Genomic DNA, 17548 nt, shown 5'->3' on the forward strand with positions numbered 1-17548 from the left:
AGGATCAATAAGGTTTATTGATAACAAACAATGACACATGACCATGATCTGATGAGTCTCCGCCCACTTCACACACACACGTGACCACAGCCCCTCCGTTACCTGGACGACAGAATCAAGGCTCTGGAACTCACTATTGTTTTTAAATCACTGCTCAAAACTTCTTTTTACAGGAAAGTATTTTAATGTGTTGTTTTAACCTTTATTCCTTTTATCTGACTTTTATTGTAACTTTATTTCATGTAGTTTATTAAATGGGACAGATTTGACTCTGCTGCCTGTGACAGTTAAAGATTTGTTTCTCTCTGTCGTCAGAGCTGCTTTGTGTCGGTTTCTTTATAATTTGAAGGTCTTGACCTAAATGTTAAGATTTGCAGTTTAAAGTTAAACTGAATTAAATTAAATAAATAAAAAATTGTATTCATTATTTGTGATGGACTTTGTGAATCACTTTGTCACATTTAGATAAAGTGCCAAACAAAAAGAGTTATCATTATTATTATTATGATTATTACTCAGATCAAACGATCTCTGTCGACTTCGTCACATGATCGTCTTCAGCAAATGTCCTGTTGTCATGGAAACATCGACAGTTTTTCTGACTGGTAAACTCCGCCCACACACGTGGGTGTGGTCTGCATTCATGACAAAGGAGTCACAGAGATTGATTGCTTGATCTCCTGTGTTCCCATGTCAGAATAGTTCTCCTCAGATCTCTGTTAACTCCACCCGCCTGGTGCTGCATGCAGAGGAAATGAAGCGCTGCCACAAACGTCTAGATATGTCTTTGTCATGATGGAGATGAAAACATGGCACCAACAGTTCTGTCAGCAGGGGGCGTCACTGCTGGGCCAGCAGGGCGTTGCGGTTGGCCTTCATCTTCTCCAGGCGTTTGGAGAGGTGGGCGTTACTCGCCTCCAGCTCATCAACGCGGTCCAGAGCCGAGCGGAGCTGCAGGAGACGAAGAAGAACAAAGATGAACACATTCATAACATACACGATCTCAAACTTTAGAATTACAGAGAAACCAACAGTTCCCAAACTGAGCAGCACGACAAACGTCAAACTAAAGACGAGACGGAGAAACAAATATTAACAAGTTAAAACTAAGCAATACATCGTCTGTTTAGAAGAAAAAGAATCCGATCTAATCGAAGATATATTTGGAAACATAAAGATGAAAAGTAAAATACTTTCCTCTCTCTGCAGTTTTCTCTTCTCCACCTTCAGCTCGTCTTCGGTCTTCTCGGCGTTCTCCGACGCCGACTTGTAGCGAGTCACCTGACCCTCCAGACGGATTATCTGAGCAGGTGAAGAAAAGAAACTTATAAATCTGTTGTGATCTGTTACAGATAAAAACTTTGTGCGACTCAAACTATTGATTTTAACTTTAAAAAAGAAGGGGGGGGGGGGGGTTAGGGTTAAAATCAAGAAGATTCAGTAGAACTGAAACTAAAATGTATTTTTTATACGCAGGCAATGTTTCAGTTTTGAAGTTATAAACGTGAGCTTGTACGTTTTGTTCCAGAGCGGTGACTTCCTGTTCCGTCTTCACCAGTTTGAACTTGAGGTCACTTATTTGTCTGTTCGCGTCTCCTGAAAAACAAACATCCAGGAGATGAGAGAAGATGATGAAGATGAAGAAGAGGAGGATGAAGAGGAAGAGGACTGACTCTGCAGGTCCAGAAGATGAGCGTCCATCCCGTTCTCCAGAGTCTCGTCCTCTGGGTTCTCGATTCCGTCGCTCCCCTTCTTCTGTCTCTGATCCAGTTGAGTCTTTAACAGTCTCACCTGCACAAACACAAAATAACATTCATTCATTAATTATATTTAAAAAATCGAACGATAATTAAAAATGTTGTTTTCTTAGGTCACAGATTTTAAAGCAGCTACCACGAGTGTAACTGTAGGATTCCTCTAGAGGGCGCTAACCTCAGAGCTCAGATTAAACTGGTCTCAGTATTTCCTGCTCAGTCGACTGATGACGTTGTCCAACATTTTCCATCGTACATAAATGTAACACCTCAGACTTGTAGTTCTTGATGGTTTCAATGACGATTTAAAAAAAGTTGTTGATCTGTCATCAGACGTTTTTCACGGTATACACTGCCCCCTACTGTTCATGTTGCATCTTGTGTAGACGTAGCGTTAATGTCGTGCGTCGTCTCACCTGATCCTGTAAACTCTCTCTCTCTTCAAACACTTTCTTCAGCCGAAGTTCTGTAATAGAATAAAAACACCACGTTAAAATGTCGGAAACAAAAACACGTTAGAAAACGTTGAACAAATGAATTATTAAGATTAATAAATGAATCCGGCGTTAAAATAATCAACAGTTTACGTACAGTACCTGCAACACCTGGTGGCAGCTCCTGGTATGACATGAGCGTTATTGTGACGAGCAGATTAAAACTTTAAAAAGTAATTTTAGATTCTATATTTAAATTTAAAAAACTAAATTAAATGAGTGTGAAGATCTGAACAAATTTAATGTCGCACGAAGTCAAAGTGAAGAAAACTCTAAATGTAAGTTTGACTCCAGGTCTTTTTAAACCAGTTTAATGAGGTGAAAGCTTCTCTTCATCACCATCTTCATCATGATCTTCATCATTATTTTCATCATTATTTTCATCATCATCTTCCTGCTCATTTTCTTCGCTGCTGCAGGAAACTGTGATGTCATCACTTCCTGATTTATATAAAACTTTAATGGATTTTTAAACTTTGTTCTTTTTGATCTTTAAATATTTTTACTGGACAAGACGCAAATATTTTCTGTCTTCGTCTAAATCACTTGATTAAAGTATTTCATGAAATAATTTTATATGCAATTCAAATTCTTATTAATAAAATAACGTTGAGATACATAAACAGAAATTAAAATGATTCATTAAATCACAAACAATAAATAAATTCAGATGAAGATTAAACTTTTTATTATTTCTGAAAGTTTTACTGATGTTTAAATGTTTTAAATAACTTTACACAAAACAACAGGTTTTATTTTGGCGAATCTATGAAATCGTACAGTCAGTTTCCTGTTTTTTGTTTTTCACGCCGCTCGCCACAACAACGACTTCCACATTCTCAATAACGACCTCCGTCATTGGTCCATGTTGTTGTGTCACTGACTCCTCATCTGCCTCCTCGCAGCTTTCCACGCCATCCGCCAACGTCTCCCCGCCTTCCATTGTCTCGTCCAAGTGGTCGGGGCTTGACTGTGGCGACGCTTCGACCTGTTGATCCTCATCGATTCTTCCTTCTCGGAAACTGGTCGTCGTGAACTCTGTGACCAGGATGGTCTTGATTTGATCCGCTGTCGTCTCGATGATGCGTCTGATCTTTGAGCTTTGATCCACGTGACAGTTTGACGATAACGTTCTTCTCAGTTTTACGTCCTTAATGCAGCAGCTGTGACGTTTAGAGACGACCTCCGTCTGTCCGTCAGTTTCAGTCGTGACTTCTGATCTCTGAGGTGACTCAGCAGATCTGGTCTCCTCAGGTTCAGCAAAGTGAGACTCGACAAAAACAAACTCAAAGCAGCAGCTCGCCATCTGTGCGTCGCCGTCACGTTGATCGTCACACGTTTCCTCCGGAGACGACGTCCATGTGACCTCTGATCTGCTCTGATGTGAAACGTTAAACGATTCGTGGTGAGTTAGTTTGTGCGTCGCTGCTGAGACTGAAGGGAGTTTTAATGCTGATGAAGGTTGAACTTCTTCTTCTTCCTGTGTTGAATTTTGTAAAGATCCTGAGATCTCAGACAGGAAACTGTGATTCTGAATGAACTCTCTGATCAGACGATGAAGAGTTTGTTCTAAACATATCAGATCCGTCGACAACGTTTCTGTTTGCTGATGTTTGTGATGTTCAGAGGAAACGTCTCTCTCTTCTTCTTCTTCTTCTTCTTCTTCTTCTTCTTCGTGAATCTTCTTTTCTGGTTTCTCCTGTGAATTCTGTCGTTCTCCACTTGTTTCTTCTTCTGTTGTTTCACACGATTTCACGTCAGTTCCAGAACAACTGAACTCCTTCTCACAGACGTTCTCTCCTCTTTCGGTTCCTCCTGAGTTCTTCGACAGACGACAAACTTTATCTGTTGCTTCAATCATTTCATTTTCAGACAAATCAACTTCATGGATCTCAGATGACGTGTTGATGAATATGTTTTCTCTCCTGATCATGTTCTTTCTCTTATCTTCTCCTGAACTTTGTTCTTCACTCTTTGTTTTGACGTCTTTGTCTCGGCTCTCGACAGCAGACAAGCACGTTTGTGTAAAATCAGACATTACCTTTCCTTTGACGTGTTTTTGTTTGTGTTGAATCGCATGCGTTTGTTTCCTCGTCAGATTCGACCTCTTGTTTGCAGCTCGACGTGAAACGAGTCTTGCCTCAATGACTTGTTTGGTTGAAGTTCTGCGAACAAGTGAAACCAGCTCGTCACGTTTTTTGTTACGTTCCGGCTGAGACGCTAATGATCGAGTTCCTCTATGATCTGTCCCTCTGTGTTTGAAGGAGCGTTTGTTTTCTGTCACGAGGACACCCTGAGGTGAGGAGGGAAACTCCGGTTTAATGTCGTGATTGTTCAAATGAGCGACTGAAGATCCTGTTTTCATTTGTTTGGTTCCTTCTTTCTTTTCGTCTACTTGTTTTTTCACTCCCTCGTGTGAAGTGTGACGTTCAGTTTGTTCATCGCTCAGAAAGTCCAGCGACTGCGATCGTTTCAAAATCTTCCAGCTCTTTTTCATGTCGTCCTGCTGGAATTTGCTGCCTTCTGCTGGGCACCGCGCTCCACTGTTCCCTGAAAGATGATGAGGAAGACTAAGGACGAGTTTATGCGTTAAATTAACGAAGATGTTAAATTAAAGAGTGAAGATGTCGGGAATCAAACCGACTTCAGGAGACAGAGATGACGACGATCAGACGTAAAAAACATCGGAACCTGATCAGGTCGATTAAAAATCATCAGAAGTTAAAGTGACATGATTTTATCACAGATTCATTCAAGAGTTTAATCAAACGTTTGATTTGTTTTCATCAAATATTACTGACGACCTCCCGTTTCCTGATTCTTACCCAGCATGCTCTCTCTGCTGCCATGACACCAGTCCTGAGCCAATAGGAAGCCAGAGTCAGTGGTGACATCAGCCTCAGTCTGGCCCGTCTCCCCATTGGTGGAGATTTCAGACGAGACCACAACACCGTGTTTCTGTTTGAGAGAGAATCAATCAATCGATCAATCAATCAATCAATCGATCGATCAATCAATCCAGAGAACAAATATGACTTAATCCTGTCACTTCTTCCTAAATTAACTGATTAATGTTCAGGTGACGATGACATCACTCAGGTGGGGGGGGTGTCCTCCTCTGAATACCTTTAGTAAATCTCGCAGCTGCGTCGCTTCGTCTCTGAGTCGATCTCGTTCAATTCGAACGATGTCGGAGATTTCTCTCTCTCGCTCTAACGCCTGAACGAGGGAGGGAGGAAAGAGGTGAAGAAGGAAGGAAGGAAGGATGGGAGGGAAGTAAAGAAGTAAACGAGGAGTTAGTGAAGGAAATAAGTGTAAATATTAGAATGTTAGAAAAGTGATGAAGTACCGCGATCTTCTTCTGTTTCCACTGCAGAACTTCCTGCAGGTCAGAAACTTCCTGACAGTAACTGTTGCTCTGCAAACGCAGCGCCGACACTTCCTGTTTACCCGGGGTTGGGGGGGGGTTAACACACAAATAAACAAACAGAGAGAGAGAGAGCGAGAGAGAGAGCGCGCAGGTGAGTGTGTGTACTTGTACAGATATCTCTGTGAGGACATTTTGGCCGTCCTCACTTTTGTCCTTTTTTTGGACCCACTTTTAAAAGACTGTTTGAAGGTGAAGAGTTTGAGTCATTTACTTTGGTGTGTGTGTGTGTGTGTGTGTGTGTGTGTGTGTGTGTGTGTGTGTGAGACTGACCGTCAACATTTCTTCAGTTTGTCTCAAAGTTTCTTTCATCTCTTTAAACTGGAACTGAAGGAAACTGTGAGACTGATGCTCACGTTCCAACTCCTTCAAAACACAAACACACACACAGTGTTAACAAAACACACACAAACAACAACAAACATAAAACAATAGAATTTAAGACAGTTATTTTATTTTGAAGGTGACGTGTGACCTCTGACCTTTTTGGTGTCGCCACAGTGTCGTCGAGCCTCCCACAGCTGCTCCTCCATGTCGCTGAGCTCCTCCCTCAGAGTCTCCACCTGATACATCAGAGACGACTTCTCGTTGTGAAGCTGCGCGTTAGAAACCATCGCTCTGCGGTAACGCTCCTCGGCCTCCGCCAGAGAGTCCTGATGTTAGATAATCTATATTATTATGTATATTTTATTATACTGTCAGTGATTTTTTTATGTTGTTATAATCATTTGTGGAGTTCCACAGGGATCAGTACTGGGTTAGCCTGGCTCCACTGTTTTGTCATTATACAAAAATACATTTATTTGAGTTAGAGTAATAATTGTTATTATGGAGCACCTTGATTTCTCTGATGGACGCTTCCGTCTCCACAGAGAACGATGTGTCACAGCTTCCTCTTCGAGATGAAGCTCCGCCCAGAGACGCGAGCGTGGAAGCCGACAGAGTCAAAGCCGTCCTGGAACCCTGAGAGGAAGAGGAGGAGCAACGTCTTCATCACATGAGTCTTTCAACCAACTCATTCAGGTTTGAATTAATGACTAAATTCATGAAGAGAAACACAACAAAATATTTTCTTCCATAATCAACTGATGTTTTCGTATTTTATTTGTTTTCAATGTGAGTTTGAAACCAACAAACCTTGTCCAGGAAGTCTCTGTCTGGTTTCTCCTCCACCTGTGACAACATGAATCATGTTACCATGGAGACACAGATTCAAACTCGGTAAACTTTATTAGGACGGACAGAGGGGACACAGACAGACAGAACTCACCACTGGACTCGCCCGAGCTGAACTCGTCCTGGATGAGGCTCGAGAGGCGGAGCCAAGAAACATGCTGTGCTCCGATGGCTGGGAGGGTGAGGAGGAAGAGGGAGGTGAGGAGGAAGAGGAGGAAGAGGGAGGTGAGGAGGAAAGATAAGAGAGGAGAAAGAGGAGGAAGAGGAGGAAGGATGAGAGAGGAGGAAGAGGGGGTGAGGAGGAAGGATGAGAGAGGAGGAAGAGGGGGTGAGGAGGAAGAGGGAGGTGAGGAGGAAGAGGGAGGTGAGGAGGAAAGATAAGAGAGGAGAAAGAGGAGGAAGAGGAGGAAGGATGAGAGAGGAGGAAGAGGGGGTGAGGAGGAAGAGGAGGAAGAGTGGGGTGAGGAGGAAAGATAAGAGAGGAGGAAGGATGAGAGAGGAGAAAGAGGAGGAATTGGAGGAAGAGGAGGAAGGATGAGAGAGGAGTAAGAGGAGGAAGAGGAGGAAGACGGGGTGAGGAGTGTGAGGAGGAAGAGGAGGAAGGGGGGGTGGGGAGGAAGGATGAGAGGAGGAAGAGGGGGTGAGGAGTGTGAGGAGGAAGAGGAGGAAGAGGGGGTGAGGAGTGTGAGGAGGAAGAGGAGGAAGAGGAGGAAGGGGGGGTGGGGAGGAAGGATGAGAGAGGAGGAAGAGGGGGTGAGGAGGAAGAGGAGGAAGAGTGGGGTGAGGAGGAAAGATAAGAGAGGAGTAAGAGGAGGAAGGATGAGAGAGGAGTAAGAGGAGGAATTGGAGGAAGAGGAGGAAGGATGAGAGAGGAGGAAGAGGGGGTGAGGAGGAAGAGGAGGAAGAGTGGGGTGAGGAGGAAAGATAAGAGAGGAGGAAGGATGAGAGAGGAGAAAGAGGAGGAAGAGGAGGAAGGATGAGAGAGGAGTAAGAGGAGGAAGAGGAGGAAGACGGGGTGAGGAGTGTGAGGAGGAAGAGGAGGAAGGGGGGGTGGGGAGGAAGGATGAGAGGAGGAAGAGGGGGTGAGGAGTGTGAGGAGGAAGAGGAGGAATAGGAGGGTGAGGAGTGTGAGGAGGAAGAGGAGGAAGGGGGGGTGGGGAGGAAGGATGAGAGGAGGAAGAGGGGGTGAGGAGTGTGAGGAGGAAGAGGAGGAAGAGGGGGTGAGGAGTGTGAGGAGGAAGAGGAGGAAGAGGAGGAAGGGGGGGTGGGGAGGAAGGATGAGAGAGGAGGAAGAGGGGGTGAGGAGGAAGAGGAGGAAGAGTGGGGTGAGGAGGAAAGATAAGAGAGGAGTAAGAGGAGGAAGGATGAGAGAGGAGTAAGAGGAGGAATTGGAGGAAGAGGAGGAAGGATGAGAGAGGAGGAAGAGGGGGTGAGGAGGAAGAGGAGGAAGAGTGGGGTGAGGAGGAAAGATAAGAGAGGAGGAAGGATGAGAGAGGAGAAAGAGGAGGAAGAGGAGGAAGGATGAGAGAGGAGTAAGAGGAGGAAGAGGAGGAAGACGGGGTGAGGAGTGTGAGGAGGAAGAGGAGGAAGGGGGGGTGGGGAGGAAGGATGAGAGGAGGAAGAGGGGGTGAGGAGTGTGAGGAGGAAGAGGAGGAATAGGAGGGTGAGGAGTGTGAGGAGGAAGAGGAGGAAGGGGGGGTGGGGAGGAAGGATGAGAGGAGGAAGAGGAGGAAGACGGGGTGAGGAGGAAGAGGAGGAAGGGGGGGTGGGGAGGAAGGATGAGAGGAGGAAGAGGGGGTGAGGAGTGTGAGGAGGAAGAGGAGGAAGAGGGGGTGAGGAGTGTGAGGAGGAAGAGGAGGAAGAGGAGGAAGACGGGGTGAGGAGTGTGAGGAGGAAGAGGAGGAATAGGAGGGTGAGGAGGAAGAGGAGGAAGGGGGGGTGGGGAGGAAGGATGAGAGGAGGAAGAGGGGGTGAGGAGTGTGAGGAGGAAGAGGGGGTGAGGAGTGTGAGGAGGAAGAGGAGGAAGAGGAGGAAGAGGAGGAAGACGGGGTGAGGAGTGTGAGGAGGAAGAGGAGGAAGAGGGGGTGAGGAGTGTGAGGAGGAAGAGGAGGAAGAGGAGGAAGACGGGGTGAGGAGTGTGAGGAGGAAGAGGAGGAATAGGAGGGTGAGGAGGAAAAGGAGGAAGGGGGGGTGAGGAGGAAGGATGAGAGAGGAGGAAGGATTAATGGATTAAAGTTTAAACCATAACATGGATCAAGAAACAATCAGACAACAGCTGAATCTGTAACCCTAACCCCCCTAACCCTAACCCTTAGTTACTTTTGTACTTTTAGTTACTTTTTAGTTACTTTTGTACTTTTAGTTACTTTTGAACTTTTAGTTACTTTTGTACTTTTAGTTACTTTTGTACTTTTAGTTACTTTTAGTTACTTTTGTACTTTTAGTTACTTTTGTACTTTTAGTTACTTTTGTACTTTTAGTTACTTTCGTACTTTTAGTTACTTTTTAGTTACTTTTGTACTTTTAGTTACTTTTGTACTTTTAGTTACTTTTTAGTTACTTTTGTAGTTTTAGTTACTTTTGTACTTTTAGTTACTTTTTAGTTACTTTAGTACTTTTAGTTACTTTTGTACTTTTAGCTTTGTAGTTACGTTACGTCACTTTACGTGACGTTACCTTACGTGACATGGCGTTACGTTACGTTACTTTACGTTGCGTTACGTGACTTTACGTGACGTGACGTTACTTTACTTTACGTTACGTTACGTTGCGTTGCGTTGCGTTACGTTACGGTACTTTACTTGACGTTACTTTACCTTTCGTTACGTTGCGTTGCGTTACGGTACTTTACGTGACGTGGCGTTACTTTACCTTTCGTTACGTTACGTGACGTTACTTTACCTTTCGTTACGTTACCTTACGTTGCGGTACGGTACTTTACGTTGCGTTGCGTTGTGTTACGTTTCGTTACGTTACGTTGCCTTACGTTGCGTTACGTTTCGTTACGTTACGTTGCCTTACGTTGCGTTACGTTACTTTGCGTTGCATTACGTGACGTTGCGTTACGTGACATGGCGTTACGTTACTTTACGTTTCGTTGCGTTACGTTGCGTTGCGTGACTTTACGTTACGGTACTTTACGTTACGTTGCGTGACTTTACGTTACGGTACTTGACGTGACGTTACTTTACCTTTCGTTACGTTGCGTGACTTTACGTTACGTTACTTTACGTGACGTGACGTTACTTTACCTTTCGTTACGTTACGTTACCTTACGTTACGTTGCGTGACTTTACGTTACGTTACTTTACGTGACGTGACGTTACTTTACCTTTCGTTACGTTACCTTACGTTGCGTTGCGTTACGTTACGGTACTTTACGTGACGTGGCGTTACTTTACCTTTCGTTACGTTACGTTGCGCGACTTTACGTGACGTGACGTTACTTTACCTTTCGTTACGTTACCTTACGTTGCGGTACGGTACTTTGTGTTGCGGTACGGTACTTTACGTTACTTTACTTTTCGTTGCGTGACTTTACGTTACGTTACTTTACGTGACGTGACGTTACTTTACCTTTCGTTACGTTACCTTACGTTGCGTTACGGTACGGTACTTTACTTTACGTTACCTTGCGTTGCGTTACGGTACTTTACGTTTCGTTACTTTACGTTTCGTTACGTTACGTTGCCTTACGTTGCGTTACGTTACGTTACGTTGCGTTACGTGACATGGCGTTACGTTACTTTACGTTTCGTTACGTTACGTTACGTTGCGTTACGCAACTTTTCGTTTCGTTACGTTACTTTACAGGAAGTGACATGTTTTTTACTGTGATGCACTGCTCCTGGCTGCTTTACAATAAACAGCTCAAATGAGCTCAGACAAGTCATTGGACCACGGTCAGAATTGTGACATTTCCTCAAACCGTGTAAACATTGCGTTGCGGCGAAGGTTCATCCTTCGCCAAAGGAGACGATGTTGTCATAACTCCACTGTGCATTGTCCTATCACCGCCAAACTTCTGTCTCATGATCAGAGACCAAGCCTGAACAGCTCCATGTGTCAATATTTCCTCAGTGTCATAGCGCCACCTACTGATTCGCCATGAAACAGGAAGTAATTTGTGAATACACTCTGCATTATCCAACCGGCTCCGAACTACTGACCTATGATCACAATCCTGACCTGAACAGTTCCATATATTAATATTAGTTCAGGGTCATAGCGCCACCTACCGATCAGTGTGATAATTAAGTTGTTGCAACATTGTCCAATTGACACAAAATTGCTCACGCTACATCAGATCGCTCTCTCCACTAACCGCAACAGGCTTCGAAATGCCTGTGCTCTGGCCCGTTAGTGCTACAACGTAGCCCTAGTTATATTTGCAATTTTTCTATAAAGACCGGAAGTGGATTTGTGCGTATATTTCTTCATACGATTCAGGTGATTTTGTTGTTTTGTGTTGACATGTTGTGTGTTTGTTGCTGTCGTTCAGGATCATGTGACTCACCCTGCAACTTCCTCGGCTGCAGACGGACATTTTCTCCTCATCGTCCGACACCTGAAACACAAACATCGCAAACTGTCACCGTGTGACTGACCACGCCCCACTGTGATGTCACTGTGATGTCACTGACCAGGTTTCATCAGGTAACAGAGAGACAGGGGAGAGAGAGAGGAAGAAGAGGAGGAAGAAGAGGAGACAGGTACAGACCGAAGTGTTTCTCCGAGAGAGACGAGAGTAACGTTCACTGTCCTCCTGAAAAAAACAGTGAGAAGAAAAACGAGATGTCAGAGGAGGAGGACGAGGAGGAGGACGAGGAGGAGGAGGGGGACGACGATGACGACGAGGAGGAGAGAGGGAGAACATACAGGTTTTTTTTTTCTCACACAACTGTCAACAAATAATCCAAACGATGGAGTCTGGTAAACATTCATATAAACAATATTAAAACGTAATAAAATATCAAATCATGAAACAAACCCAACTAAGGAAATTCTAAATAGAAAAGAAAATAAACTGCAAGAAACAAATGAATCAGATGTAAAATAAATGTAGTGATAAACGTGTGATAAATAAAGTGATAAAATGTGTCAGACAAGGATTAAACAGGCTGTTAATCCGTCTGAGCACGTGCACGTGCACATACACATGCACAACAACAACAACAACAACAACAACAAACTGCCGTCACTGCTCATGAAAACAAATGGGATCCTCACATCTGAGCTTTATTTACTGTTGGATGTTGCTGCTTGTTAAAGGATCTAATGTTAGAAACTGAATATAAAATAATCATTGTGATGTTTTCATTAGTGTTTCATCTAAATTGTACAAATTGTTCTTTTCTTTACCCAAGAATGTTTTCATACTTTATATTAAAATACTTTATATATAAATAATAATAAATACTCTAACCCTAAACCCCCCTACGGAGGCAGCCATGTTTTTTACAGTAGCCCAGACTGGACAAACTAAACCTTTTGAGTTTCTATGACAACTGAAGCTGCCAGGTTCTTTCATGTTTGGAAGGGGGGGGGGGGGGGTATTCAGCTGCAACATGAGACTTTACCATGAGACTACATTCTACACACTGAACCTTTAAGATCTATGAAACAAATTGTGATTTGTGAATATGAGCATTTTTTTTTTATGATTTATCATTGGTTACATATTACGTATTATTAGTTACATTATTACTATATAGTATTAATTAGTTACATATTACTTATTGTAACTAACGTTTGTCCAATAAAAATGTGACAAACTTGAATTTTAGGAGTCAAGGTTTTCATGAATCATGTGACGTGAATCATGTGACGTGTTCGTACCATCCACTGTTCAATGTGACCCCACTTATTATCCAGACCATAATACTTCTGCAGGGAGAGGGGGGGTGAAAACAGGAAACATTTAAGTGACGGAAGGAGAAGAAAACTTCAACAAGTGTTTGTTTTAACGAGGCTGCAGGGCCTGGCGGGTGGAGTTTACTGCACCAGGCTCAGTGTGTAAACCCCACCCGTGTGTTCACAGTGAGGGAGGAGTTAGTTTGTTACCTTATGAGTGTGGAAGAGCTACAGGTCGAACGACAGGAGAGAGAGAGGTCAGAGGAGGAGACAGGAGGGGGCGTGTTAATAAAGATGGACGCTACGTTCATCGTCAAAGCAACAACACCGATCAATGTCAGATCAATAACAGATTATCATATCTATTAATCTGTCAACTGAGGGTAACACACTCATAATACACGCACACACACGGAAAACACATTACACACATGTTACACACATTACATATGTGATGAACAGTTTCCCCTAAATCACTATTAGAAACGTATAATTTAACAAAAATTAAACATTTACTTGATTTGTTCAATGATGTCGCACATAAACATGAAATAAAAGATTATTGTTAATAAATCGTTATTTTTTACAGTGTAAGTGATACAAATATTTTCTTGTGTTTTAACTTAATGGTTTTAACAGTGAAGTAAAGATTAATAATAAATTAAGAGAAGGTTTTTCAATATAACAAATTGAATGTTTACAGTTCAAATATAACATTTCATTAAAAATGTCATAACATTTCTACTTTATTTAAAACCGCCTGTTGTTGGATTGAGTTAAAATAAAGTTACTCACCAGACTGAACTCCGACATGAGTGACGAGCTGCAGACTGACCGTCAGCTGTTTCTGAACTTTGACCCTGAACCCTCCCCCTCCACTGTCCAAACTTTATTTAATCATCACCACGTGACGACACACACACACACACACACGTCTGATACAACCTCATATTAATGCATTGATATTATTATTGTTGTTGTTGCCAATATGCAGCTGATCAGGACGTGTTGTTATGACAACAGCTACACATTTCAGAATAAAAGTCTCCTGACCTCCTTCTGTTGTCGCTCCAGCTCCTTCATCCTGATCTCTCGGGCCTCAGCTCTCGCCGCTCGCTTCGCCGCCAGCCGCGCCTCCGCCTGATTAACACACACACACATCAGCACCGTTAATCAATAATCAATGATCATCAAACATCAGTTCCACATGTTTCATCTCATCATTGATCACTGCTGTTACTTTATAGATGAACTATTATTAATCATTGATAACACAAACTATTGATTCTAATATGAATCAGTTTTGACTCATTTAAATCAGAAGTTTCAGATTAATATTCACATATTAACACAGTTTACACACAGGACATATATATATATATATTTATGAATTATGATTATAAATATATTACATTTATATTACATAATCGATTGAGATATAGTTGTAGCTCAACATGAAAACATGTCAAAGACCTTTTAGTAAAATTCAGTAACTGTAATATTTACCTATAACAGATCAATATCCACATATGGAAATAAAACGATCAATAAACAGAGAGAAAAACACGATGTAAAAAGACTAAAACGTCCCATAAAGCTGCAGCGTTGATCAATAAAACTGATCACACTTAATCCACTAACTCATGACGTCATGGATCACATCAGGTCACCCCCCCATCCCCAATAAAAGTCAGAAAATAATCAATAGTCATTTAATAATTTGTATTTAATAATTAACAATGGTAATTTATTTTAAAGCCTCAGAAAACAAATTTAATTAAAATAAAATACTATTAAAATTAACAAAATGTCAACAAACAAAATTGATTTAATAACTTTAACAGTAAGAAATATTTTATAAAGTAAAAAATCTATAGTTATAGTATTGAGATGTATATGGAATGAAAATGCACATATATTTAAAATAAAATATTTAACAAAGGGAAAAACTTAATAACTAATATCAAGATTTTTAAAATACATAAAAAGAGATAATGTTTGGATTTTTTTGTAAAAATATAAAAATGTAAATGTTACACTGACTAATCAGTAATTATTTTCTGAGGTGAGTTCAGTGTGAGCGTCCTCCAGCAGGGGGCGTCTCTCTGTTCACCTCTGGAATGTGGACCGTCCACATGTCTTCATACCAGGAGACACGCCCTTCATCTCCATAGCAACAGAAGACACACCCTGCTGAGGACACACCTGAGCTGAACTTCAAATCTACAAAACTTTTCTTCGGAGGTGACGACACATAAAACATGAAATAAAATACACATATTCAAAAAGCTGAAAATAAAAAGCAGCAAAAACATATAATTTGATGAATAATGTTTTATAAATGTTTTTAACTTATTAGAAAATACACACAAATTAAAAATATCAAAATGTATATAAATATTTTGGAATACTACAAAATAATTGACAAACTGATACAAATATAAAACAAAGAGTCGAGTAGTATAAACTTTCTAAATAATGTATATATTATATATTCAAAATAAAGGCTCTTTATTGTCTTCATTGTAGATTGTTCCTCACGTACAGATACGACTTCTGTTTAGTTCGTTGAAAATGATCCAGATGATCGGAGCAGACGTTAAGTCTCAGATTTAAAGATGCAGCTCACACACACCAGTCTCAATATTTCTATCAATTATTAGTGAAAATAAATCAGCTGTGTCAATAACAAGATAAATATCTAATAACAATAAACACACGAGTTATGGTTAGACGTTGGTTGCCATGGCAGCGGAGCAGACATTGTTTACTTCGACATGAAAGTGACTGAACCAGTTTAACGAGTTTAGACAAACTGATTCCAGATCAGATCCTTTAATTATTATTTCATCACATCCTGTTTGTCACTTCAGAATAAATCACCTGCATCATCAGTGACAGAGGAAGAGGAGGAGACCCCCCCCACACACATTCCAGTGTCAGTATGTAGGTCGAAACACAAACACACAATGTTTGTCTCATTAACAACAATGTTACACACAGAAACCTTCTATTCAAAACATTAATACTACAATAAAGGAAAAACTATATCAACAGAAAATTAAAAAATAGCCTTTAACAACAGAACTATAAAAATAAAGCAAACTAAACAATATTTCTTATTTATAATAATCGTACAGGATTATTATTATTATTATTACTGTTATTGATGTTGCTTTGTTATGAAATGACAATTTATTGTTAATTAACTTGTATAATTTTTTCTGTTAAATCTAAATCTTAGATTTATTTTATGAAGTTATTTTACAGGTAGTGGTAACTTAGTTATTTAGTTAGTTAGTTAGTTAGTTATTCAGTAAGAACAGATGAGCAGTAAACCAGGTGGAATGATATTAATCATTAAAGAAGTCGTTAGATTTACGTGTAGATCTGAATAAATGAATCGTCAGATAAAAGTGTACGATCACAACAGCGTCTGTGTGGACGCTCAAAACTTTATGGACCAGAACACAAGTGTGCATGTGACAAACACAACACGCTAACACACCACGGGACACACGTGTGATGATGATGAAACTGTGTTTGTGTCGCCACAGAGGAGATCACGAATGAAAGTGTGGTTCATCATGAAGGGACACAGAGCATCAGTCTGCGTGGAGCTCACAGCGCCCTCTAGTGATCAGGGGGGAGCTGGGGCCCCGGGCCCCTGACAGGTGAGTCCAGCCTCATCCTGATCTGACCGATGATCATCACTGATATCAAATCAATACCACATGGATCACAGCAGTGACAGCAGGCTCACCTCTCGTGCGATCTGGTTCAGCGCGTCATCCTCAGCCGTCATCTTGTCCCTGTTCGGGATCCTCTTCCTGCCGGGACCCTGAGTCCCCATCATGTCCCCTGAGGTTGAACCACTGAGGCTAAGCACCTGATCTAAGACTTGACTCATTCAGATGCTGCAGACACTTCCGGTCCGGACCTCAGCTCCCACGGTCCCCAGACATGATCCAGAACCGGGACTTTACTCCTGGGACTCTGAGGTAAATCTGAAAACCCGGGTCTCTCTGTCCAGCAGATTTCACGGGATGATCCTCGGAGGTTGAACCGGAACCACGGACTGGGTCTTCGGAGCCGGGTCGGTTGTTGTTTGTGTGACGTCACGCTGCGGCCGTTGATCGTTAGCCGCTAACGTTAGCTCTCCGGTTAGCTCACCGGTTAGCTCTCCGGCTACTAACGTTAGCTCAGTACCGGAGAACCGGGAGGGAAACAGCGAGCGTCGGTACCGTCACAGGAGTCTGGTCCTCACAGCGCCGGTAAAACCCGCCGCTTCAGCCGTGAAGCTCCGTTAGACCGAGTCAGAAGAACAGGCAGACTCGTCCTCCAGCACCGGGAGATGGACCGGGACCGGGACCGTGACCATCCCGACACTCATCAGGAGAGACGGGACGAGGCGTTTATTGTGAAGGGGCGGAGGTTCACATGTTTACATACTGACAGGATGTCCAGTTTTTCACATTAAAAGAAAGAACATTCAAAATATTATTTTGAGTTAAAATACTGATTTGTTAAAAAGGTAACTTTCAGGTATTTATGTTGTTAATATTATGAATACGTTTAAATGACAATGTAACTAATAATCACAATATATATTATTTATTATAATAAATAAATATTAATTATATCCATATATATATTCATTATTAAAAATATATATTTATATGTATACATATTTCATACATTGTGTTCACAGTAAATGTAAATGTAGATGAATAATTATATAAAACCTATAGACAGTAATAACATAATATATTACACAATAATAAATACTTTAAAATATAAAAGTCTATTAACTAATATCCATTATAAAAGAGTCATGTAAACTA

The 17548-nt window shown here is 41.7% G+C and overlaps 1 protein-coding gene and 1 long non-coding RNA gene across 13 annotated transcripts; one reads left to right on the top strand and one right to left on the bottom strand.

Annotated features, from left to right (window-relative positions):
- Window positions 1-680: 680 nt before the first annotated feature.
- On the bottom strand, window positions 681-17135 carry lrrfip1b (leucine rich repeat (in FLII) interacting protein 1b). Of its 12 annotated transcripts, XM_034604138.1 has the most exons (19): window positions 16468-16793; window positions 13758-13844; window positions 12915-12932; window positions 12690-12737; window positions 11572-11616; window positions 11368-11418; window positions 6946-7023; window positions 6813-6848; window positions 6513-6638; window positions 6158-6328; window positions 5949-6041; window positions 5598-5690; window positions 5375-5467; window positions 5074-5206; window positions 2171-2220; window positions 1674-1791; window positions 1517-1596; window positions 1198-1302; window positions 681-951 (listed from the first exon to the last, which is right to left on the bottom strand). In XM_034604138.1, the coding sequence occupies exons 1-19, from the start codon at window positions 16612-16614 to the stop codon at window positions 841-843; spliced, it is 1683 nt and encodes a 560-aa protein (XP_034460029.1). In that variant the 5' UTR covers window positions 16615-16793; the 3' UTR covers window positions 681-840. The 12 variants fall into 12 exon arrangements, 11 of the variants coding, with proteins under 11 accessions (XP_034460029.1, XP_034460042.1, XP_034460051.1 ...); XM_034604151.1 differs by lacking the exons at window positions 5375-5467; window positions 5598-5690; XM_034604074.1 differs by lacking the exons at window positions 681-951; window positions 1198-1302; window positions 1517-1596; window positions 1674-1791; window positions 2171-2220 and adding exons at window positions 2636-3399; window positions 3448-4798 and having other exon boundaries at window positions 16468-17135.
- Window positions 6564-11659, top strand: LOC117773286. Its single transcript, XR_004615897.1, has 3 exons — window positions 6564-6698; window positions 11353-11507; window positions 11630-11659. It is a non-coding gene; the product is annotated as an uncharacterized LOC117773286 (long non-coding RNA).
- Window positions 17136-17548: the final 413 nt, after the last annotated feature.

The sequence above is a fragment of the Hippoglossus hippoglossus genome, chromosome 2 (assembly GCF_009819705.1).
Source record: "Hippoglossus hippoglossus isolate fHipHip1 chromosome 2, fHipHip1.pri, whole genome shotgun sequence".
NCBI classification, from domain to species: Eukaryota; Metazoa; Chordata; class Actinopteri; order Pleuronectiformes; family Pleuronectidae; genus Hippoglossus; species Hippoglossus hippoglossus.

Excerpts from the sequence above, each read along its gene's own strand:
- lrrfip1b (XM_034604074.1), bottom strand. The coding sequence starts at position 16,614 with ATGAGTCAAGTCTTAGATCAGGTGCTTAGCCTCAGTGGTTCAACCTCA. Across the intron at positions 6,849-6,945 it reads CAGCTCGGGCGAGTCCAGTG|GTGGAGGAGAAACCAGACAG; the intron begins GTGAGTTCTGTC and ends ATGTTGTCACAG. Across the intron at positions 5,691-5,948 it reads AAACTGAAGAAATGTTGACG|GAAGTGTCGGCGCTGCGTTT; the intron begins GTCAGTCTCACA and ends CCGGGTAAACAG.